The 25,007-nt window shown below is 34.4% G+C and overlaps 1 protein-coding gene across 1 annotated transcript in view; it reads left to right on the top strand.

The window, feature by feature from the left end:
* Positions 1-25,007, top strand: part of ROBO2 (roundabout guidance receptor 2) — a 610,598-nt gene that overhangs the window by 492,110 nt on the left and 93,481 nt on the right. Inside the window, exons 7-12 of the mRNA XM_039237972.1 lie at positions 7,690-7,814; positions 12,808-12,979; positions 17,473-17,678; positions 21,974-22,055; positions 22,500-22,662; positions 24,271-24,437. Of these exons, the coding sequence (XP_039093903.1) occupies positions 7,690-7,814; positions 12,808-12,979; positions 17,473-17,678; positions 21,974-22,055; positions 22,500-22,662; positions 24,271-24,437 (915 nt within the window). The remainder of the gene's footprint in view (positions 1-7,689; positions 7,815-12,807; positions 12,980-17,472; positions 17,679-21,973; positions 22,056-22,499; positions 22,663-24,270; positions 24,438-25,007) is intronic.

The following is a 25,007-nucleotide window of genomic DNA, read 5'->3' as shown; positions in this document are numbered from 1 at the left end:
AAGGTCAAGATATTTTGAACCAAATTAATTTACTCTTTTCAAAGGCATTCTATGCACTCTCGATAATCATAGAATTATTTCATTTTGTATTATTGTTCCTTTTCAGGGAGGCATATATTATGTGTGACTATAAACTTTTCAAAAAATGGTTTTAACCACTATTACCAAACATGCATACTTTTGTGTGTGTGTCACACTTACTACTAAAACTTGGTACTTTCAACTTCTTGGGATTGCTTCCTACATATATAGATGCCCTCTTACATGATTTTATAGTCACACTGTATAATTCATTTGACCAACTCAATGGGCTCATGTGATCATCAGATTTTGAATGGCGATGCATTACTTTTAGAGTTCTAGCTATTATTTGAACCCTCAAAAAGTAGTCTTACCACAATCAAAAAAGAATAATTCAAAAAATAGAGTAATAAAAGCACTTCAAAAATGTAAAGAGTAATAGCTTCCTGACTGCAACTTGTCTTTATTCATACAGGACTGAATGCAGTTTGCATATGTGAGACCTTTCATAGGTAGAGAGTAGAATGCAAAGTCTGAATAGGTGAAGAATATAAGAATTGTGGTTTCCTGTTGTCATTCTTTTGACTCTGAATGTTTACTTTTTATATTTATGAAAGCAGCATGCCATTTAGTACTTTTACTTATTACTTAGATAGTAGTGTATCTCGATAGATAGATGGATAGATAGAGAGAGAGATAAAGAGATACTAGATTATTGAAATGCACATATATGGATAGATAATTATTAGATTATTAGATTGTTATTGTAATCAAAAGAATAAATATTAGTATTTTATCATGGAATAAGAATTTTTAATATTAGCCAGAAGTAAGGTACTGGCTAAGAAAAAAGACATAGCACTTATCTAGAAGAGTTATTACCATGGTCTCAGAAAGAAAGAGATTAACTGGAAAGTTAGGTAATTTAGCAAGTTGATCACTTGCATTCCTTGAAAATAATGACAAATGGATAAACTGTGATTAAACAGACTTTATAAATATAATTATTTTAAATCCTATATCCCTAAATTATGTTTTCCATTATAAATGCACTGCTTCCTCTAAGATGAATTATGTGTTAATAAGCTTCAAATCAAATATTTTTATGACATTATGCATTTCCAATAATACTAACAGAAATTCTTTTGAAATCAAATGAGGTGTTAAATAGTAAAAATTAAACAGAATTAAGTAAGTTGAAGAAACAATCATTTATCAATTAGAAGTCAGTTTGTTCTGATGATGAACTAAGTAAATATTCATCTCTTATTCCTGCTGTATATTGCATTTTAATGAAATGACTTCTCACTCTTGATTGTTGGTGGGGGTAAGCCTATTTAACTAATATTTGGCAAGAACATCTAGAATTGGTTGTTACACAATTCCTCTATGTTTCTGTGTTGCTTTTATCACTGTCACATGGTGGCTACTCATTGATAGTCCTTGTGTCATAAATTTCCAATGTGTGACGGGGGAGTAGGCTTCTCTACAGAGGGGTATATCAGAATCAGTTAGGAGATTTTCGTCAAACAACATATTTTCTTTGGCATGCCTCCACCCAAATTACTATAGTAATGAGTCACTGTCGCTGGTAGGAGTGTGTCATATCCTTCCGGTATGATATGATGGAAAAAACATTGAGTATTTGCTTGAGATGGAATTTTTTTTTTCCTATTCCAAGACACTCATTTAGTGTTCCCTATTTGGGGCTTTGCAGGCCAAATAAAGGTATTGTTTCAACACAAAATGATAGCCCCCCATTCCAGGAAAACACCTAGGCAGGGGGAGAAATAGAGAAAAAAGGCCATGCAAGCAAGAGCAGGTACTTTAAAGTCGAAAGAACACAAGAAAAGTACAACATAGAGTGTGTTGAGGTTAATCATTCTCAACAAAGTGGATCAAAGGATAATAGATAACAAGATGGGTGAACCACAAGAACAAGGAAATACATGTGGGAATGATTGAAAATAGGCTGTTCTGCTGAAATACTGGAGTCGGTCTGGGACAAGTGTCAGGAAGGTAAAGTTTTGGGCCAGTTAATAGAAGCCAGAATGCTACACTGAGGAGAATAATTTGTAAGCATTGCAAGGGCAAGCTATAGAAAAAGCACTGTAGGATTTTGGATAAAAAATAACTTGAAATAAGTATACTTAAGAAGGTTGTACTTTTAAGTAGTACAGAAAGAGCAAGATCATAGGTTTTCTGCTACTTTATCAAAGCAAATATTTAGGAAAAATGTAATGTTATGATTTAACATCATTATGCCATATTAGAAACCATAGCATATAATTCTTACCCTTCTGTTTGGTCCTAGAGATGACAAATTTTAGCCAGATCATGGTTTGAAGTCAGAGGAAGTCATCTAAAGCCTCAGTGTTTAGGGTATAAAAATGGCATTAGATGGACCGTAAGTCAATCCTGTCCTCCAATCTAGTGCTTTAATCCTGAAAACCCTGTGTGCCCTTTATGGGATCTAGTTTGCTGATCTTTATATCATAATGGTACCAGTGAATACATAGGGTTCTTTGAATGTTAAATGACACAGTGCCTAAGAATGGTTTGGCACACTCCCTGACATTTAATAAGCACACGATGAATGTTAATTATTGTTGTATTCAGCAATTTATGACTCAACAAATCTTTAATACAAGTGTATGACAAATGGGTGTGTTTTTCAAACATGCTTATAGAATGAATATATTAGAATTTAACAAGCAAAAAATATTAAATAGCAAATAAACAGTTTCTACTTCTTTAAGATACAAATTTCAAAATGTTTATTAATACAAAATAAGAAGCTTATTCAGGCAGGCAAAAATTATACCCAAACAAAGATCTGCTGAGTGTGCCTGTAACCATCTTGTCACATATTAATGTATGCAACTGCTGCATGACTATCTCCATGTTCATGCCTGCCACAGAAAGTCATATTTTCCTGTAAAAACAACTCGGAACATGATGTGATTAACCTTTGGGTCCCCATCCCCTCATCTCCAAGCCCACCTCATGCATGGCCTGTGCTTCCTACTCCTGTTCAGCCATCTGATTTCCATAACACCCACTCACTTCCACCAGCAGTACATTAGCATAACAGAGCTGTAGCGTGACTTTGATTGAAGCCAGCTTGGGCTGAATGCAGTATCAAAGCATAATTTAGCAGAAATCAAATCTAATTTACTGTGCATTGTATTTAAATTCTCAAAAATGCAATTTCAAGTGAACAATACCAGACCTCTAATCTTAATTGACCTTTTTATATTTGGGTATACTTCTCTGGAAAGCACACAACACATTCCTCTTATAAAGCTATTGTTTTTAACTTGTGAGTATCAATTGAACATAGAATTGTACCACTGTTTTCTTCATCTCATTTCTTGGTATAGCTGTAACAATAAGGTATAAACACTTAACAGATTAAGCAACTCTGTTATTACATTGCAGTCGCAAAAGATTTGTCTCCTGCTTTTGGATTTTAGAGAGGATATAAATATGTATTTTATAGTCTTCTGTCTTAGAAATATGTAAGAGAATTGCCATTTCTGTAAGTAGCATATTCTTCTGGAGTTTATAACTCAACCTCTTTAATTCACATTGGGTTTAAATGTGTGTTTTGAATTGTCATCTTGAGGACCCAATCATGTTTTTTTATGTTTAATGAGAGCCATCATAGAAAATCCATTTTATGTATAGCACACTTTGTGCTACCGTGCTGTATTGATAAAATGCCACGTCTCTGCCTACCCCCTCCCATTGGTACCATCAGCCAAGCACTGCCTTTTCAAACCATTTTTACTGCCACCTGGCAGAAATACTGAAAATGTGAAATGTTAGCAGAAGAATTATTGATGCAGTTTTTCATTTTAAAACCTCAAAAATAAATTCCTTCAGCTGATATCCCTTCACAGAAGATTGCAGTTTAGATCTCGAGCAGAGAGGGACCACAGAAGTAAAAGTGATTGATGCATTTTGTTTGGTGGTCCATATGAAAGTGACAATAGGAAACGATGTACATTTTTAGAGACTTTAACTACTTTTAAATTTTTTGCTTACCTTTGACATGTTTATTTTTTGTTTGTTTAATTTTAAAAATGATAAGGCGAGTCCCATTCCAGTGTGGCTTATTCTGGTGACAAGAAACTATTTGGTACATTGGATGGAGATGAAATGTTCTCTTTAGGTGCTACCATGACTAATGGTCCTCAGCTGGATTTTCTGCCCAGCTTGCTAAGATTTTCCAGCCCCACATCTGTCCTTTCTCTTTTAGAAAGAACATTCTATCTAAAACACAAATTTTATTACATCTTTCTTGCATAAACATTTTTGAACAAGTCTCCATAGGTTTCAGAGCAAAATTTAAGCTCTTTTAGAACAAATTATCTGTCCCTATGTATAACACTTCTGCATCCCCGATTTTTTATTCTTATGATCATTTACCCTCCACTAACACATCCAACCCCTCACATCTCTGCCTTATGTCTGCTTCTCTCTGTTCCAAGTGACCTCCATCTCTTCATCCCATGAACTCTTACTTGTGCTTCAAAACACAACCATCTTCCTCTTCCATCTTCATCACCTGGTCTATTTGCTGCTCTTCCTTGCTTTCTCATCCACTGCCCACTGCTGTCTGTATTATTATGCAAATCATGCTCTTCTGTATTTGTGTTTATTTGTTTACTTGGGAGTTTCTGCCGATTTTTATTTGGCTTTCCATCCTCTGTACCAAACAGAATGTGTTATAATTTGTAGTCAATCAATGCATTTTGAATAAATAAATGAATGAACCATATCTTTTCAGGAAAGCGGAGAGATTGTTATGGTCATTTGCCAGTTCTTTTGGGGGGCTATGTTTTAGCAGCTGGTTAAAACTGCTTTTTGCAAACGCATTTTGCAAAATCCCTCAAAATCCCTCGCCTACTAAAAAGTTCTTAAAAGCTTAAAAATTCAAGGAAATCTGTAGTTATAATTAAAGTATAGATGTTAATTTTACTGAAGTAGATGGATAGACAGATAGGAGTGAGAATAATATGCTTACCACTACAAAATATATTTTCATTTTTTCATTTGATGTTTCATTTGAAGATTTCAACCATGTGTATTCTCAGTTATTCCATTTTAAAAATTAATTCTATAAGGAAGGGCTTCATAGCACATAGGTGGCTCTAAGATCTTACTAATTCTGTAAGCGAAAGCAATACAAATAAACAAATAAGCTGAATATGTGACTTTTATCATACTGTTAAATGATTTTTACTAAGTCTACTTTTTATTTAATGAGATACAAGCTAAGTTACTCAGTACTTCTGGCTTAGTTAGTGTCCATTGGCACTAAACTTATCTTTCATAGGATTACTAAGAAGTGGGAACTATATTTGATCTTTAAATTTCGCTTAATATATATTATCTTTCTCGGATATTATAGATGATAAAGATCAATCTTAAATCTTTTTTGGTGTAAATACTCTGGTGATTTCACCTCTTCCCTGAAAAATGGACACTGCAGTGTTTTAAGAGTTGTCTCTGAAGTAATTTTGTATCATTGATTTAATCTATCATTCCTATTAGAAAACATGGAACAAAAATCAATGTATCTGCTGATTCAGTGAAATTGTGTGGAAATAACAACAAGATTGTAAGAGGCAAGTAATCTCCTGAAAATGCAAGGCAACATAAACCACATTCTCTTCAAATAGATCCATAAATCTGGGTTCTCCATCCTGTTAGACTGAGTCTTCTGTTATCTATAGTTATAGAAGAAAATTTCACTTAGTAGATTTATCCCTGTTCTCCCTGGGGTAAGTGTTGAATATGTTGAGTTAGGAGGCAGTATAATAGAACATCAAAAAATAAGTCACTACAAATCTTAGTGAATTTTTAAACAATGCTGCTACTGTTTCTATACCAGCATTCTTATAAGAATGAGTAGTTTATTATATGTTTGAGACTACCCTACATTTACTCTGTTCTTAGACTTGCTCTTGTGTACCCCTGAAGGACTGAAGGAATTTTGGGTAAAGACCTTTACTGAACATCATTTTTTGTTCTAATTCTTCAGAGTTCAAATTTTAGGATGGTTGCCATGTAGAGCAGATTTTAAAAATTAAAGTTGATTTTAAGGTGGGGGGTTTTTTTGGTCTTAAGTTTTTTAGCATAAGCAGTGATTTAAAGTGTAAACAGATGATGAGAAAAGTCATGGAATAAACATGCCATTTTCTCTTCAACAGGAGTGGGTTTTGGTATGTTAAAGATGCCCTTGTGAAAACCTCCAGTTATACTGTCTCCTGTATTTTACTTTCCTCTTTCTTTTTATAATTAGCTCCCAATTTAAACCTGAACTTCCTTAGGGTTTTTACCCCTATCCTTTTATTCTCTTTTCTATTGGAGCTAGTCATGGCTAGGTCTTATTATCTCTGCCTATATCATTTCCCTCATCTTCCAACCAGACTTTCTACTTTGTTGACTGATATGCCTCCCTCACAGCCCATACTGTATTCCTGAGAGGGTTAAAATTTCCAAAGATTTTGCATTGATCCCTCCTTAGCTTAGAGAGACCCTGAACAAAATCCCCACTTCGGCTTCTCAAAGGCTTTCTTAGGCCGCGTCCATCGTTTTTACCCAATGATGTTTACAAAACCTGGACCCTTCATTTCTGTCAGATTACACAGTGTACACTAGATGTGTTCTTGCTCTCCTGCACTTTGATCAGTAAGCTCCTTGCTTGGAATGTGTTCACCACTTAACCTAAATGCTCCCCTTTCCTCAGTGCCCCCATGATGTGAACTTTCTGTGAAAAGCCTTCCTTAGTGGCCGCAACAGAAGCAGACCCCCCGGTGCTGTGTTCTGAAAGCCCGCCAATCATTGAACTTAGCATGGTCTTAGATCACTGTTTTACCTTGTTTTTGCTGTTGTCATCACATTTTGTATTTCCCATTAGATTGTGGGTTCCTTGAAGGCTGCAAAATAGATACTTTTTATCTCTGTATCTTTAGTGTCCAGTAGGGGAACATAGTAATTGTGTGGCTAATGCTTATTTATCTAAATGAAATGAATTAAGTAGAAACAACTACTTTCATACATGGCGTTATATCGTTAATTATGTTTGTATATAATTCCCCGCCCTTTAATTCCTTACAACACATGAACTCTTCAATTCTAGAACATAAACACTTTGAGGATAGGGATTATATTTTAAGCCTTCTGGTATCCCTGCGCATAAAACAACGTCTTACAAGTATTACAGGAATGGCCAATATTTGTGAAAAGACTAATTTCAGAAGAGACACTTGTATGATGGATTGATTTTTTTTTTACCTTTATCTATTCAAAACACAAAACCAAATTGGGAAACCATGTTTTTCCATAAAAACATTAGGATATCATTAAAAATCTATTTTTCTATGCAAATATATGGGCTATAGGATTATAATGTACAACATTTAGAAAGTGTCTACTAATAAGTTTACTTTCCTTTTCCTTAAATTTGATAGAGTGTTCTTCTCTTTTCCCCACTGTGTTTTGGAAAATGCTTCACAAAATTAAAAAAAAAAAAAATTAAAGCCTGTATCTTCTGTCTGGCACCGAGCAATCCACCTAGTGCCAGATTTTCCCTTTGATATATTTTTCTTTGTCCGTGGTTGATACTTATATACTTTCTTTCCTTTTGAATTATAGCTCCTCCACAGTTTGTGGTTAGGCCAAGAGATCAGATCGTTGCTCAAGGCCGAACAGTGACATTTCCCTGTGAAACTAAAGGAAACCCTCAGCCAGCTGTTTTTTGGCAAAAAGAAGGCAGCCAGGTGAGTGTGAACATCGACTGCTCTTCTGAAATCTCTGAACCCCTCCTGTCTCTGCTGCTCCTCAAAGTCTGCCTGGGTTTTCTTGCTATCAATGATGTATTTATTTTGTTCCTAAAGAGAGAACAATGTTCAGATATAATGTTCTTTATTTTGTAGTGTGAACTGTCCAAAATTTTGTCTCTTACAAAGAGTAGGTACAACTCAGTGAACTAAATTTTCTAAAAAATCTAATAAACACCTCTGTAGCTACTTAAAATCTCTGAACAGAAAAATTATTTTACTTCTTTGCAGTGAGCTAAATTGGGGTTATTAAATGAGTTTGTATGTATAAAGTGCTTAGACCATCCCAGGCCCAGGTAGAACAGTCAAACAATATTTCCTTTATCAAGCCACCCAGAAACCAGTTTCAATCCCCTTTCATGGATAGATAGCATTAATACCTTTTCTTTATCAGCAACTTAAGGGTACTTCCATTTAAGAGTGGGAGAAGGATTTACTTCCATCATCTCTTCTGGTTCCCTTTACAGTGGGGTGTATAGCACATTATATACCAGAAAGAACCAGCACTTGTCTGCTCTTTGCTGTGCCTTGGTCGGTCCACTCATGGCCATCTCTATGGCCATCTCAGGGTAACATGGCTTTTTTGACTCTCTGCTCAAAGTCAGTTGGATACACTATTTTTTTTTTTCACTTTTAACTTGGTCCAAACTTGGACAAGCAGTTAGCCTCTAGGTTCTCAAGCAATGAATGGCATTTCTAGCTTTAAACTAGAAACTGTTCTTTGCCAAAGAACTTATCAGTGCATCCCTAAAGGACCCAGAGATATTTTTATTGTAGACTTTCCAGAATTATCTTCAAGGAGGTATACAGTCCTGAGAAAGAGACCTCAGCCCCTGCTCTTGTGAGTCCAAATTCTGGGATAATTTCCTGGGGAGTGATGAAAACCATTATTAAGAGTCCCAGGAAATCTAAAAACTTTGCCAAAGATGGGAGATTTTTAGACTATTTAAGAAAACCTGTTGATCAGAATGTATGTATGATTATCTGAGTAGAGATGCATCAAGAAGTTCAACTTAGTCATCATCTTTAAATATCATGGATTCTTATACATTCCTGTACTACCCCAAATTAGTAGTTTTAGCAAGTCAGTATAAGATAGACAAATTGTTTTTCTCCCTTCCTGAAGCTCCTTGTTTGATTTATTTCCCTTATGATTTGTGGGATGTAAAAGTAGTGATAGAAAGATGAGATGAAATGCTGGCTGTTGCTTTATCCCACATTAGAACTGTTCCAAGCCTGAGGTGCCTGGGTAGCTCAGTTGGTTGACGATATGGCTCTTGGTTTTAGCTCAGCTCATCATGGTCTCGTACTTCATGAGTTCAAGCCCCATGTAGGCTCCTCACTCACAGAGTTTGCTTGGAATTCTCTCTCTCTCTGCCCCCAGCCCCATAAAAAAAATATTTCCAGGCCTTAATAGTCATCTTTTTAAAAATTACTTAGTGACTTCGTCTTTTTTAATTTTTGTAATGTTTTATTTATTTCTGAGAGAGAGAGAGAGAGAGAGTGAGCAGGGGAGGGTCAGAGAGAGAGGGAGACACAGAATCCAAAACAGGCTCCAGGCTCTGAGCTGGCTATCAGCACAGAGCCTGACGCGGTGCTCGAACCCATGAATTGTGAGATCATGACCAGAGCCAAAGTCGGATGTTTAACTGACTGTGCCACTCAGGCACCCCATAAAATTATTTAGTGGCTTTGAATAGATTCTAGTCACAAAGATTCTTGATTCTTCACTTAAAAATTGCTTTTTGATGAAAACTTCCCAAACGCTAAAGTGAGTATAAAGCAACATGAAATAGTTACAAACACCTTGAAAAAGGAGAGGTCAAAAGCCTTTTTTCCTGCTCATGATTGTGCAATCTTTATAGCACTATTTAACTTCGCTGAAGCTTCATTTCTTGATCTAATGTGTGAGAATAATACATTTTACTTTGCATAAGTTATGAGGATTACATGATGAAGTTGGTTTATTGGTAAAAGTCCTTTGCACATTACGAAGGTCTAACAAGATGTTAGAAATGAGTAAAATGCAAAGCGCCTCCCCTGTATCCTGGCTCAAGTGGCAAGTTCATACTTCTGCTCAGGTCAGGAATGCCACAATCTGAGCTCTTCCCTGCCTGGACGTTTCTGCCCCTCACCAAGCCCCAGACTCACATAGTGTTCGAGAAACCTAGGACGGGTAGCTCTACAAGGTTCTTTCTCTTTCCTGTAGCTCCCTCCCTCCACCCACCCTGGAAGGTATGGGGTCCATAAAAGTTACTCCCTCAAGCCACTGATAGTAAACATATCAGTGATATGAATGATTGAATACATTATTTATCAGTTTTATAAATATAATGTAGAGAAATTTGATTGCTGCAAATTTACACTTTAAATCCATGTATTGAGTCAAATCCCATTATTATATATCTTGTTGTTATATAGATACAGCTGTATCTTGTGTAAATGTCATGCCCCAAAATAGCTCTAGATTGAGATAGGATATTGCATCATAATGTTTTGGTCAAAACATGATATTTAAATAGACAATGGTGTTTAAATATGCTATATTCTGCTTTAATTTTTTTTAAAAGATAATCAAATAGCATTAAAGTACTTCTTTTTTCTGTTATTTGACAAAGTGGCATGTAATTTCAGAGATAGTAATCTCTGGAAGAAGATTTCCAGTTAGGTAATTTGATTTGATTATGATCATAGGCCTGGTTTTCTTACCTTCATCTATCTCCCTTGCATCAGAGAGAGAGAGAGAGACCATAAATGAGAACAAAAGTGAATTGCCTGAGCAAATTGTAAAGTTTCAAATTATGAATTGGAATACTAGGAAAAATAAATTAGTCTTACTGTCTCTAGTATCCAATTTTTACAGTGATCTATGACTCTCCATCAGTAGAGAGAGTTAAGAGCCTGGACTTAATGGTCCATATTCCTCAATATGTGCTGATAGTGCCAGTTAGCACTAATAGGATACCCAGCCACTTCAAAGCAAGAAGAGCTCTGTAGAATTCCTGGGTTTTGCTTGTAATCCTTTTTCTTGTGCCTATGTCACACAAGCAGCGAATAAAGATGATGGGTTAACCTCAATCATATGCCATTTTCCATGTCAACGAATCATTTAGAAGGGGGACTGATATTACACTGTAGCGGGAGAGATCCCAGAGAGAATTAAGCCCATGTGATGTATTAGTACTATGTAAATTAGTATTCTAATGGCTAATTGCAAGAAAGTGCATACTTTGAGTTATTGTATCATTTTCAAGTGGCTTTAAAATTTAGACCCTTCTTTTTTAGATGGCTTATTTCAGTAATGTATTTGGATTCCACAAGAGAATTAGCTTGTTCTCAAATTGTTTCATACGCATGAAAATGTCTAGCCTTATATAGTAATACAAGTTTTATAGGAGGACAATAGCATTTTGAAATTATATTCCTGACATGCTTGGAAACATCAGTTCTTTTAGAAAGGGTTTAATAACATGGTAATGTTTATGTAAAGTGGGCTTATAGTGTCACACTCAAATCTAATAAAGTGGACATCCATCATGTGGCAATAAAGAGAAGAGCTTCTAATTAAAGTAGGACATCATTCGTAGGATTAAAGTCATTTAGCGTAATTGAAAAGTGTTAATACCCTATTTTATCCTCTTCCATTGGTATTACTTCAAGGGTAAAAACATTTTAAGGTGAAAATGTGTCTTATGCCTTTAATTGAATGTTATTACCTCCTGATTGTAACGTATTGAAACTGTTTAATTACAAACCTGGAAAATTAATTACTATGTCGAGAAACAGATCCCAGAGGGTTATAATGTGCTTTTTTGTAAGTAAATACAACATAAAAATTGATATGTTCTTATTTATAATCCAACCTGGAAACATATCTCAATATGATTTGTTATGCCCAAATGTTTTTCCTAATTGAACCACAGTAAAGCAACATGGGTCTCCAAGTTAACATGACTATTCTCATATAGGAACTTTCTAAATTTTATGATTAGGCTGCATGTGTTTAATGTGAGATGTATAATAAAGTAATTTTTCATAGAAAATCCACACTATGAAATTCTCTAAGGACACATGCACACTTCAGAAACATGCATCTTCTTTATATCTTCAATGATTTGCTTAATCTTGCATGGATGGTATTGTTTAAACCTACCTCCTCTCAAACCTGTTACTTGGGACACCTGGGTGGTTCAGTCAGTTAAGCATCTGATTCTTGATTTCAGCTTAGGTCATGATCTCACAGTTGGTGGGATTGAGCCCCACATCATGCTCTGTGCTAAGAGTGCAAAGCCTGCTTGGGATTCTCTTTCTCTTTGTCCCATCTCTGAAAATAAGCATAAAAAAAAAAAAAAAAAAAAAAACTGTTACAGTCTGCAGAAATCTTATAGCAGGAGTAGATTTGGCTGTCTGTCTCTGTCACCCTCGGCCACACACTTTTGAATACCTTTATGAGAAATTCAGATAATTACATCAAGTATTCAAAATGATGAGTGGATATCTATTTTTCATTCCTTAGTAATGTGTAGTTAATAAATCTCATGCATAGTTAAAGTTACATTCCACATTATCACAATGCCTGAAGAGTCATTATTATGCCCATTTTACAGATGAGGAAATCATGTTGCAAAGATATTAAGTAACTAGCAGTAAGTCAGGGAGACAGTAAATGGTTAAGATAAAGATCCAGGGATTTTAGGTGATTATTCCTTCAGACTAGAGTATGTTGACTTCATAGAGCATATTATTTTCACATGATTTGGAAGAAGTTTCCCAGTGAAACATTATGTGGCATTTAATCATTGCAACACTATATTTTTATATAATAAATGTATGTTCTTTTCCAACAATATCCCCATAATCATAATTGCCATTTTTAACGTAATTGTCCTTCTGAGTGGGGAAAGATATTGATGAGATTGTGTTTCTTCCACAGAACTTGCTTTTCCCAAACCAACCCCAGCAACCCAACAGTAGATGCTCTGTTTCACCCACTGGAGACCTCACCATAACCAACATTCAACGCTCGGACGCGGGTTACTATATCTGCCAGGCCCTGACTGTGGCTGGAAGCATTTTAGCAAAAGCTCAACTGGAAGTTACTGATGGTGCGATATTATTGTTAGATTTGTCTTAGGAAAACAGTAGTTTTTATTTCAAGACCCATATTAACCAAGTAAAATATTCTGAGTTGCTCAATATGTAAATGAATGCTTATCTTCTAAGTTTAACTGTAGGTAAAATAACATTTTTAACAATTTCTAGTTCTCCTTCATTTAATACCACTTAGTTTCCTAAAGAAGAATATCAAAGATTTTCTATTTTATTCTTAAAAATAGAGATGCCTTATTTTAAAGAAATGACCTCATACTCCCAGTGTATATATATGTCATCTGTACATTTTTTAGTCTTATGCTGACATGGTTGCTTCCAATGGATATTAATAATTTTATTTCATGAAAGGAGGAAGAGATACCATCTTTAATATTATCAGTGTTTCGAAACAGAGATGAATTTTCACTTAGCTAACCACATTATATCCTATGACTTTTTAATTATTCATTCACTAAGTTAATTAAATACCTTCCAAACTACTGATGGCTACTAAAATTGTTTTTTATTTGTACATATGTACTATAAATCTTAACTGAAACACCTACATTTATATTGATAGTTGAAAAAAAGTAGGGATTTTCATAATCTGTTTTTTTCTCCCCTGATTGTTTATTTGTCACAGTTGATAGGTAGGCAGTTTTAGATACTCCATGATCCTGAATATGAATTTAAGCCCTGTTCTGTGATGACTTAAACTAAAAATTCTCTCTTCTTCTCCTATATTCGTGAGGTTTGTGGGGTTATTTTCCCTTGATGCTGACTTCTGAGATTCAACAATTTTGGTTTGTGACCTCCTTGATTCTCTTCTTTCTCTGCTCATGAAATTTGATGCACTTTTTACAATCAAATTTACATGTAGATTGTATGGTAATTTAAAATTAATAGAAATGAAATATTTTTTAATGTCTGTCCATGGTATTGCCTGATTGAGCACCATGTTAGGAAGAGGAATAAATGGAACAGACAAACATTGGCTGCAGGAACATTGAGTCATTCCTGGCTGCACCTGCTGGTGTTGCAGAGATTTACCGCCATGAAACCAAAAGAAGTCAGGTTCAAGGGTAACAGTGCTAAGAAATTCTTCCTTTAGATGGGCAAAATTTTTGATCCTTCATATCTATGTATTTTTTAAAGAAATGAAACATAATTTTTCATCATTTTAGAGTCTACATATTTTCTACCATTAGCAAAAATGTCCAGGCACATATACCATGAAAACAAGATTTTCTGGCCATTGCCTAAGTTGTTTTCTATTTATATGTAAGACATTCCAAACATAATGCCGAAGAACTCTACTATAATCTATCTGCTTATATTATTTTACAAAAGACAAACTCTAAGACATTTCTAAATAAAGAAATTTTTATAGAAAAGGCAAACCATATTTTAGAAGAGCAATTGATAGGACAGATATTCTGAATCATGTCTGATGAAGTGAAAGGGAAAACTTGTGTTTTCCTTGTGTTGGTTGATGACATAATCTCACAGAACTGTAGTTATTCTAGCTTTGTTTCTGAGGTACAAATTAAAAGTGATAAACAAGTTTAAACCTGCTGACTGAAATAACCGTGAATATTTTGTTATAACTGGCTTGAATATTAATTCCTACATTGATTTTTACTTAAGCAATCATAAAGTGAAGATCCTTTTGCAAAAACATTGAATGAAGGTTACAGTTATTGATTTTGACAGTAAAGAACTCTAACTTCAAGACATAAACACGCATGCACACACACACACACACACACACACACACACAGTATTACTATAAATAACTGTTTCCAAATATTAACTGGCCACATTGACTGATGACTTTAGCTTTTATTCATAGTTTTGAAGTTTTCAGATTGGTTAACAGTTTACTGGTACATGAGCTATCATTTTCATTTGGAACATTTTTTGGAGGGTGTGACCCAGGGCAATTTAGAGCCAATTGAAATTCCAGAGTAGAATAAAAATGTATGTCATGTTCATACATGACAAAACATCCATAGCAATGCTTCTATTCCTACATTTTTGCACTTAGACTCCTCTCTGGGAAGTATTTTTAACTCAAGTGTTCATACATAAGATGAGATTGCTAATGGTGATGAAATGTTCTGTTGAGTGATAATTTTACTGATTATAGTTTCAATGAAGATGCTTCAATATACTTGATTTCAAAATATCCTTTTAGAAGACCTTCTCATTAATTCCTTGGCACTGTTCATTTCTTCTTTTCTTCTGCTTTTTATCTCTCAGAAAATGAGAAAATCGTAATGAGAATTCGGAGTAGAGCCAATAGAATCTAAAAGGGCTGGAAAGAAGAAATGTATTGATATATTATATTGACAATAAATGTCACACCATGATCTTATATGAATGGTTTTATTGAGGATTTATAATGCATAGTTAGAGAAATCCGTGGAGCTGTTCACAGATCAGTGAAAACCCTAAATGTTCATTTAACCTCTGACCTCAGTGTCAGGGAAACCTGTGATCATCCCTCACGCATAACATCTTTGAAACTGAAAGTTCCTTCTGGCCAGGAGGTTTTCAATTACTTTATTGATCAAATTCATTAAAAAGACATTGAGCTACTCATTTGTGCAATAAAAAAGAAAGAAACTGATTAGATGTCCTTGGCTATATATAATGACTGCAGGGATATAAAAATAAAAACAGGTCGTAAGAAACCTGAAAAAAAAAAAAAAAAAAAGAAGTTACCTGAATTCTGTAGAGATATTTAATTTGAAACAAAGAAGTAAGAATATTTAAAGATAAATAAATAGATTCTACTCTGGTGATGTAGACTCCTTATTCTTACTAAATTTAGAAATATTCATAATATTTTGTGACTTTGCCTTCCATTTTTGACCCATAAAGAAAGTAAATTCTGTGAATAATCAGTTTGAATACCTATGCAGTTACTGCCAGATGAATCAGTATTAGTTTAATGTCATATTTTCACTTTATCTGAAGACTATTTGATTTATTTTTAAAATTAAAATTGATTAAAAATTTGATCTATAAAATCAGGAAATAACTGGCTCTAATTTTTGTTTATAAATAATACACAAACAATATTTTATTGTTTTCTTAGGTTTTTATAAGGTTTTTATACATTTGTGTATATATATATTATGTGCGTGTGTGTGTGTGTGTGTGTGTGTGTGTGTGTGGCTATTTTAAATTAAAATTGGTTGGCTTTTTCATGGTAGGCTGTAAAAGTGCTGCTTAATTTAATGTTTTTCTCCAAAACCATGAATTCTAATAGTACAGATGATGCATATAGATTGGGAAATAGCTAATCATATAAACTATTATTCATTAAAGCTGGTGGACTAAGAAGATTGGAGTATTAATAAGCAAAATGATGTTTTGGTTATGTACATTTTAACACAAGATGACTTTCTTTAAAGGCACTTTGTCCTCACAGTGCTTAGCAATCATTAAAATCCACCGTTCTTTTTTTTTCCTTTCTGTAGAAGTTTTGTGTTCATATATTATATAAAGATTTTTGGTAATCATATCATAAATATTATAAACATACGTAAATATTTTTGTTGTTAACTAAAATGTATGGTGAAGCTTATAGAACTTTCTCTTAAGAAAGCCTTCCTTGGACATGGACATGGACATTTGAGCTTCTTTATGAAGTGTTCTAATGAGTTTTGGATGAAAGTTTCCATCCAATTGACTCCATATTTGCATCACCCATTTAAATCACACTATACATTTTGATATATTTCCTAAATCATTATGAAATACTTCCAAAGTCTCTGAAGAAAAAAGAAAACCCACTGAACTAGAAGTTTATGAAATTGTGTAAGTTCTACCCAGATGAACACAGATATTGTTATATAAGTAAATACTTATCTTACATAAAAACCCTATTTTTTCATACCATAAATGTAGTATAAATAGATTACTTTTCTTTGCTTAATTCTAAGGAATAGTAAAATCATGTCATCCAAATTGCATTGCTGTACTCTTGCCCCCAATGTCATAATCTTGGAAATAAGTGTTCATAACTAGTAACTCAACATCAACCAAAATATCATAATCTATGTGAATATAGCAAGATGACTTGAAGGGTGAAATTAGGCATTATACACATATTTATAATAACAGCAAAAGTGAAAATTGCTTATGTCCATATGACACTCCACAGACTTTTTCAAATATGCATGTAAGAGACAAAATGGACATTTTATGAAAAACTTCCATGAGCTCTTCATATTTTAATTTTAATTTTAATATGATTAAAACTTTCCACAAAACTAAAATGCTAGAATTTATTTCATTGTCCTACTGTAGGTAATTCAGAGTAAGTTATAAATAATAATATGCCCTCAGTTAATAGGATGTATGTATAGATGATAGACACATAATGGACAAAGAATATGCTGAATAAATTATAAGTAATACATGTATAATACACATCTAATAGTAAAATATAACTTCTGAGAAGTTAAAATATGCTGAAAATACCCTTCTCCTTTAGTTTTGACAGATAGACCTCCACCCATAATTCTACAAGGCCCGGCCAACCAAACACTAGCAGTAGATGGTACAGCGTTACTGAAATGTAAGGCTACTGGTGATCCTCTTCCTGTAATTAGCTGGTTAAAGGAAGGATTTACTTTTCTGGGTAGAGATCCAAGAGCAACTATACAAGAACAAGGCACACTGCAGATTAAGAACTTACGGGTAAGTAATGTTTGACTTGTATTTGAATCTTTATTTTAGCATAAGTATTGCCTTAGGGAAAAATTGCTTTGTAAACTTAAAATCTCACAGACTAGCACAGTTGATATATCTTTTGTTGTAGGCCATGTTATATCTTATTTTACAAATGATGAATGTAAATTAGAAGGAAAGTCCTTATGTTAATGATAAGTTCATAAGAGGCCTAGAAAGTTTTTATTCTTTTTTTATTCTTTCATCCCAATTCACAGTTATCCAAATGATAAAGCTAAAAATCTTAAATACATGAAGTTAATGATAGTAATAGGATAATATTTATAGTTTGAAAGTATCAAATGCTTCTTATTTTTTTCTCATGAGAAAAGGAAGCTTGTAAGGAAATGTGGACAAGTTGGCTTGGCCAAACTATTATGTAGAAAAAATTAGAGATAAGATTGAATACATAAAAGGCAGCTTTGGCTAGTTGGTGGAAAAATCTTACATTTTTTGGTTAAGTTTCTGTGGAGTTTATATTTAAACCTGTGAGGAAGGGCAAGTCATTGCTGTTCTTTTAACAGAGGATGATGTGCTAGAGAATGGCCATTCCTACCAAATTAACATTTTAAACATACTTCAGAAGTAACTCAGATACCTATTTCTAAATATCATATTAGCTATCTACTGCTATTTAACAGTATTAGCAAACATTTAAAGCCTTAAAGCAACATAGATTAACTGTCTCATAGTTTCTGTGGGGTTAGGAGCCTGGGCATGACTTAACCTGGTCCTCGGCTTCTGGGTCTCACAAAGTTACAATCAGGTATCAGGGTTGTGGTCTCATCTGAAGATTGACAGGGGATAGAGTTGCCTCTGAGCAACATGATTGTTGGCAGTATTCAGCTTCTTAGGACCACCGTACTGATTACCTCAGCTTCTTGTTTTCTGTTTCCTGACATACTGATATTCCCATTATGACTACTTGCTTCCTGAAAGTCAACAAGGTACAGAGCCTTCTCACAAGACAGGCATCACAATCTTATGTAACATAAGATGTGGCATCTTATGCATCACAAATGTGACATCCTATCACCCTTGCTATTTTGTTTTGTCTGGAAGCAAGTCAACAGGTCCCACACACATTCATGGTGAGGAATTGATTATACAAGCCAGATGGATGTTATCATGGGGACCACCCACCCTCTACAAGTATATTTACTTTCTTCAACAAAATGTAGACAGCCTCCCCTCCATGTGGCAATCACTATACTAAAATTGAAGAACATGCTAGAATAATCAAAAGATTGTGAATGAGAACCAGAAATAAGATGGTTGATATAATAGTGCATGAACAAAAATGAATTAAAGATTATTTGGTGGAAGAACAGTTAGTAGAATCTGGTATCTAAGTAGAGCCAAGATAATAAAAAAATAGAAAAACAATGCTGACTTTTCCCATTCAGAAGCTAGGGGAAGAAGATAAAATATTTTTGTTACGTGTATTTTCAAACGATTACAACATGGATTATTCTCTTAAAATACAAACATATTTACAATCACTTCTTTATTTGGTATTTATCAGTGTATCCCACAGACATATACAGAAAGGAAGAAGGACTCTTTTTGTAGTATTCACATACACTCAGAAACACACAAACTTTTGTTAATTTGTGTATTTGTTAATAACATTAATAAATAGATTTTTCATTTTAACTTTGAGACATAAACATTAATTATTGCTTTAACTAGAAAAACACTGTCAAATTCAGTTAAAAGAAAAATAAATTAGTACAGATTTTAGCCTGTCTTTTATTGATGGTATATTAATTGTTAACCTTCTTTGAACAAATGGGAGTTATTAAAAAATTAATGCCAACTCTCCTTGAGTAAACACTTTAACCTCTCTCTCTGGGCTAAAGTCAGACTTGGGCCATGGAGGTTAATACATTTTCACTGTACTGCTGAATTAAAAGGTATGCTTGAATAGTCAAGATCCCCAGTAGTGTTTGAAAGAAGCAATTAAAGGTGGGCGCTTGATGATGTCAAACAAACTTTGAGCCCTGTGACAGGCTTCTGAGCAGTCTCTCTGAGGTGCAAGCTCCGGGGGCCTTGTCAACAGCCAGCCACACAAGGGGAAAAGCAGGTGACGGAGTGTGCCAGCACATTAATCTTTTTTTAAAGCACTTGGTTAAAGATAAAGAGAGAGGGATAGAAGAGATATGAAGTATTCGTGACACGAAAAGAAAACATTTAAAGGAATAAAAATGAATGTAGTGATGATGATGGTAATGCAGGAGTGAGTTTTAGCAATGATAGTTCAGCTTTTGATATTGCTTTTGGTAAACTCCAATATGAAAATATTGTTCTTTTTCTGTGAGATGACTGTCTTCAAAGGGAGCTAAAAATGTATTTTACAGTACTTCATTCATATAGTCAAGAGAGGGTTTCTTTAGGTCATATTCCTTTGTGTGTGTGTGTGTGTGTGTGTGTGTGTGTGTATGTCTTTCTTCCTTCCTTTCTTCCTTCCTTCCTTCCTTCCTTCCTTGCACTTAATACAAGGTGGGGGGTGGGCAGTAATGTGATGAACACTGTGTTCTCATAGTCCAACTAATTGGTAACTGCATCTGTATCTTTTGAGAAGTAGAATATTCCACTACTCATTAAAACCTACCTTCTGCAGCTAATGTCGGACTGTGTCTGTATACAATGACAAGGGGATGCAGTTAAGAATCATTACCTACATACACTGATTTTAGCATTTGCACATAATAACAAGTGCTACATTTTAGTTCAACAGCTATAATAAAATGCAAATTCTTTACTCTTTCACAGACCATATTCAAATGAACATTGCATTAAAATCCAACCTTGGCTCATTATATTTAGTTTGTGAGTGATGCTTCTTAAAACGAGAAATTTCTAATGACTATAATGCATGCACAGCCACATTTGAAAGAATGACTCTTTCTACAAGGGCTATTCCCCCATCATCCTGCTGAATAATAGAAGACAGTTGTATAAAGATAATATGGCAAAGAACCATGTGCCAGAGCAGTTTGAAACTCAAGTTAAAATACATAATGACATTTAAAATCAATTAAAATGGTGGGCACAACAGTAACATCCATGCACTAATAATTTACCTGAGATTTAGTTGCTGAAGGTTGAGTCACCAGTACACTTACATTTTGAACCCAGCAGGTGTATTCCATGAACTCTCAGATTTCATCAATTAAACCCATGCTTATCACAGAATTTTAGTCTTATATCAGGTGACCTGCCTCATTCAGTTTGGTGATCAAACTGATTATAATATCAACTACTTTAAAATGGTTTTAATGTTTTATTTATTTCTGAGAAGAGAGAGAGAGAGACAGCGTGAGCAGGGGAGGGTCAGAGAGAGAGGGAGATAGAGAATCTGAAGCAGCCTCCAGGCTCTGAGCTGGCTGTCAACACAGAGCCTGATGATGGGCTCGAACCCACAAACTGTGAGATCATGACCTGAGCCGAAGTCGGACGCCCAACCGACTGAGCCACCCAGGCGCCCCTATAGTATCAACTACTTTAAAAATTTGTGCCACGCATCAATGAAAAACTAAAAGAGTTTAAGTGATCGATGAAATGGCAATTTTTAAGTATGCTTTAAAGAGCTATGAATGAGATTATTTCCATGGTTCCTTTCATCTCTAAATTGCAATGATTCCATAGACATGGTTTGTTTGGTTTTCAATGATACAACTTTATTTTACTGTGTCACACTACTACAATTTAAATATAAGTGAATACTAATTTAGTTAAGGGGAGAGATTTAATTGCTTAGGTTTTTTTTTCTTCTTCACTTTCTCCATGTCTTAAAAAAAAAGTCATCCCCCTGTTATTTCAGAGATTATTTACATTTTATCCTTTGAAATATAATGTATTGGAGATAAAGAGGACAGCTTTCCATTTCTAATCCCTGAATATTTATAAGATTCTGAAAAGTTCTCTCCTGAGTTTTCTGTATGTAACTCTGAAACAGTGAAGCCACATCATAAATTGGAGTTATACAAAGATAAGAGTATTACCATTGAGGCAAAAAGGATCAGAGTTTACCAGACAAATAGCAGTTAATTGTAGAAGTATAATAAAACATCATTGAATTCCTATTATGAATAAAATAATATTAGATGAGTTTATTTTAATATTTTATGTGTACATATGATTCATTCTAATGAATAATTTGGACAGCATTTTAAGAAATTAAATATTGCCTTGTTGAAACTGACTAATTACTCTACAAATTAATTAAAACAGCTGAATTCTCTCCCTTCCTTGCATACTAGATTTCTGATACTGGTACTTATACTTGTGTGGCTACAAGTTCAAGTGGAGAGACTTCCTGGAGTGCTGTGCTAGATGTGACTGGTGAGTCCTTGGGAATTATTGTAACAGAAGATATCTTGGGCCCACTTTCATGATTAGCTCACCATTAAATAGCAATTGAACCAGAGATTAAGATTTTAGGTTCATTGAATATAAAAACTAAGGCATAGGCCACTTTTTAATTCCTCTGCATAACATTGCATACATGCAGTGTGATATAGTTAAGGGGAGAGATTTAATTGCTTTTTGTCCTTGATAAATGTATTTATTATCACTATCTGAAGAATAAGCAATTCTAGAGCTTGTGTGAAAGTAAGCATTTAGTAACATGTAGGAAAAGCAAATATTCATTTATATACTTTTGATTCACGAAAATGAACTGCTCATTGTCTAGGTCAACTTCATTAATAGACTATTTTCCTGTTTATAAGTATTATGTCATCATGTGCAATCAGGAATGAAGCATTTTCTGTTTGTCCTCTATAGAATCTGGAGCAACAATCAGTAAAAATTATGATTTAAGTGACCTTCCAGGGCCACCATCCAAACCACAGGTCACTGATGTTACTAAGAACAGTGTCACCTTGTCCTGGCAACCAGGTACCCCTGGAGCCTTTCCAGCAAGTGCATATATCATTGAGGCTTTCAGGTATGGGACACTTCTTTTTTTTCCCTCTCCATTGGGTTTTTGCTTTAGCTCCTATATCCTAAAATCTCATGCTGTTTTATCTTAAGAACATGTTTAACAGTGCATTTTAAGTATTTATCTTTTAAATATGATTTTATTCAAGGATAGACTCTAGTTTTTTTGTTCTTTCATTTATAACCTGATTATGGGATTAAATATGCATTACCCATGCCTAAGCCTATGGGGATCTAGCTCATGACATAATCATATAGATCCTTTCTTTACTCTGACCATGGTAAAGATTTAAGATGAGAATGTTGTCATTAGAACTAGGCATAAAATAATTTAATTGGGAACAGACACATTTTAAGTTCTGCCATATTTATTGAGGCATGGAACCTTGGACACTTGCTTCCTAATAATTAAAGCAGAACTTAAAATCATTCCATTGTTTTTATGCTCTATATTTTAATACATTTATTGGACATGCCTAAAAAAATAAAAACTTCAGTTAAGAAAGTGATCCCATGCCCTTCTGGCTGCTAAAAGGAAGATATGCCAATTGTTATTTGAAGAAATTATCGTCAATGTAAGGATACAGACTATAAATTAGCAAATGCCATGATAAAAATCACCATGAGAATTTAATAAAATACTTACACAAAGGGGAAAATGAAGTTTGTATTGTTTCAATGTGCTTTGATTTGCCATTATAAAGATAGTAGTAGCCACTGTCAGTCATTTTTAAGCATTAGGTCAAATCATTACGTTCATTTTAGGCTTCCCTAAGCTATTTAAGGCAATGATTAATAAATATGTCACATCCAACTTTCAAAATACTATTTTACTATAATTTTCATGGTTTGATATATAAGAACTACTGAAAAGTAAATGGACAGCCCTGAAAAATCACTTTCTCTCCTCATTATGAACAAAAGCAGCATTTGGCTTTAGACAAAGTTTTCCAAATGGGCATTCCGTCTATAACTGGCCGTTTAGGGGTTTCCACACATATTTTCAGAGGTATTTCACCATTTGAGGATGAGAAATCACAGTACTATGTAATGTACAGTTTTATTAAAAATGTGACCAAGGGAAAATATTCCTTACATGCTTCCTTTCTTCTTTTACAGATATGTAGTTTTAGAAGGCTCTATTATAATATTGCATGTGGAATTGATGCAAAAGAAAACACACCTTGTAACAGGAAAATGTATTGGCATAATTTACTCTGTAGTCCATTTATTCTTTCTACAGGTTAATTCTTTTCAAGGTATATATATATATACATTTACGAGGACCATATTTATTGTATAAACTTGATGTTGTGATCTTGGCCTCTGTTCCTTTTACAGGTATTCATTTAGTGGGCTGCTGTGCATTAGCAAAGGGCTGTCACATCTCCTGGGCTGAGTTTAATTTTGTTGTGCATGGCACTTCCGTTAGGTGGGCTCGGCTTTGTTGTTGAATAAACCGAAATCATCCAAATGTTTCATTTATTGAGCTTAACACTTCAAGTGTTGTGCGTGTGTGTGTTTAATTTTCAGCCATTAACTTTTGTCATTGATACCCAACTCCATTTCCGATAGCTTTATGACTGTTTAAATGAAAGTCCTGTTCACATTTCAGCCAATCTGTGAGCAATAGCTGGCAGACAGTGGCAAACCATGTGAAGACCACACTGTATACGGTGAGAGGACTGCGGCCCAATACGATCTATTTATTCATGGTCAGAGCTATCAACCCCCAAGGTCTGAGTGACCCAAGTCCGATGTCAGATCCTGTGCGCACACAAGGTAATTTCAATAGCTGTAAACACGACTGGTTCTGGAAAGAGGCATTAAGCAGACCTTTAAGAACAAAGGGGTTGCATGAAGAAAAATAAATGTGCCTGATTACTTGTTACAATGATTCATTAGACCTGATCCAGGGAATGAGAAAGGAAATTGCTGTTCACCTTGGTGAGCGTGTACTCTTCTGGGAATTGTCAGCGTCTGTTTAGTAAAAACTAAAGAAAATAATTAGGTCCATTTACATGGTAAGAGTAAATCACCTAAGTTAGGGCTTTACTATATTTCAAAGGGAGGAAACATGTCTCCTTTAGAACTAATTTTGCAATGGCAAAAACTGATCTTTAATGGATACAATGCCCAGACAGGGATATCAAAATTACTTCTATTGTTCAAGAATTCTATTTTTATAGCGCAGAGGGTCTCCAGGAGGAGTTCCCACAGAAGCAGTATCTGTATCACCTAGGACCATGTTAGAAAGTCAGACTCTCAAGCCCTAGCTCAGAAGCTCTAGCAGCAGTCTGTTAAGGTGCTCTCCAGGTGATGCTTCTGCTCAAGTTTGACAAGCACCCCTAC

This window comes from Hyaena hyaena, unplaced genomic scaffold (assembly GCF_003009895.1).
Source record: "Hyaena hyaena isolate Hyena2069 unplaced genomic scaffold, ASM300989v1 scaffold_132, whole genome shotgun sequence".
Classification (NCBI taxonomy): Eukaryota; Metazoa; Chordata; class Mammalia; order Carnivora; family Hyaenidae; genus Hyaena; species Hyaena hyaena.
This window is presented reverse-complemented; position numbering and strand designations above follow the sequence as displayed.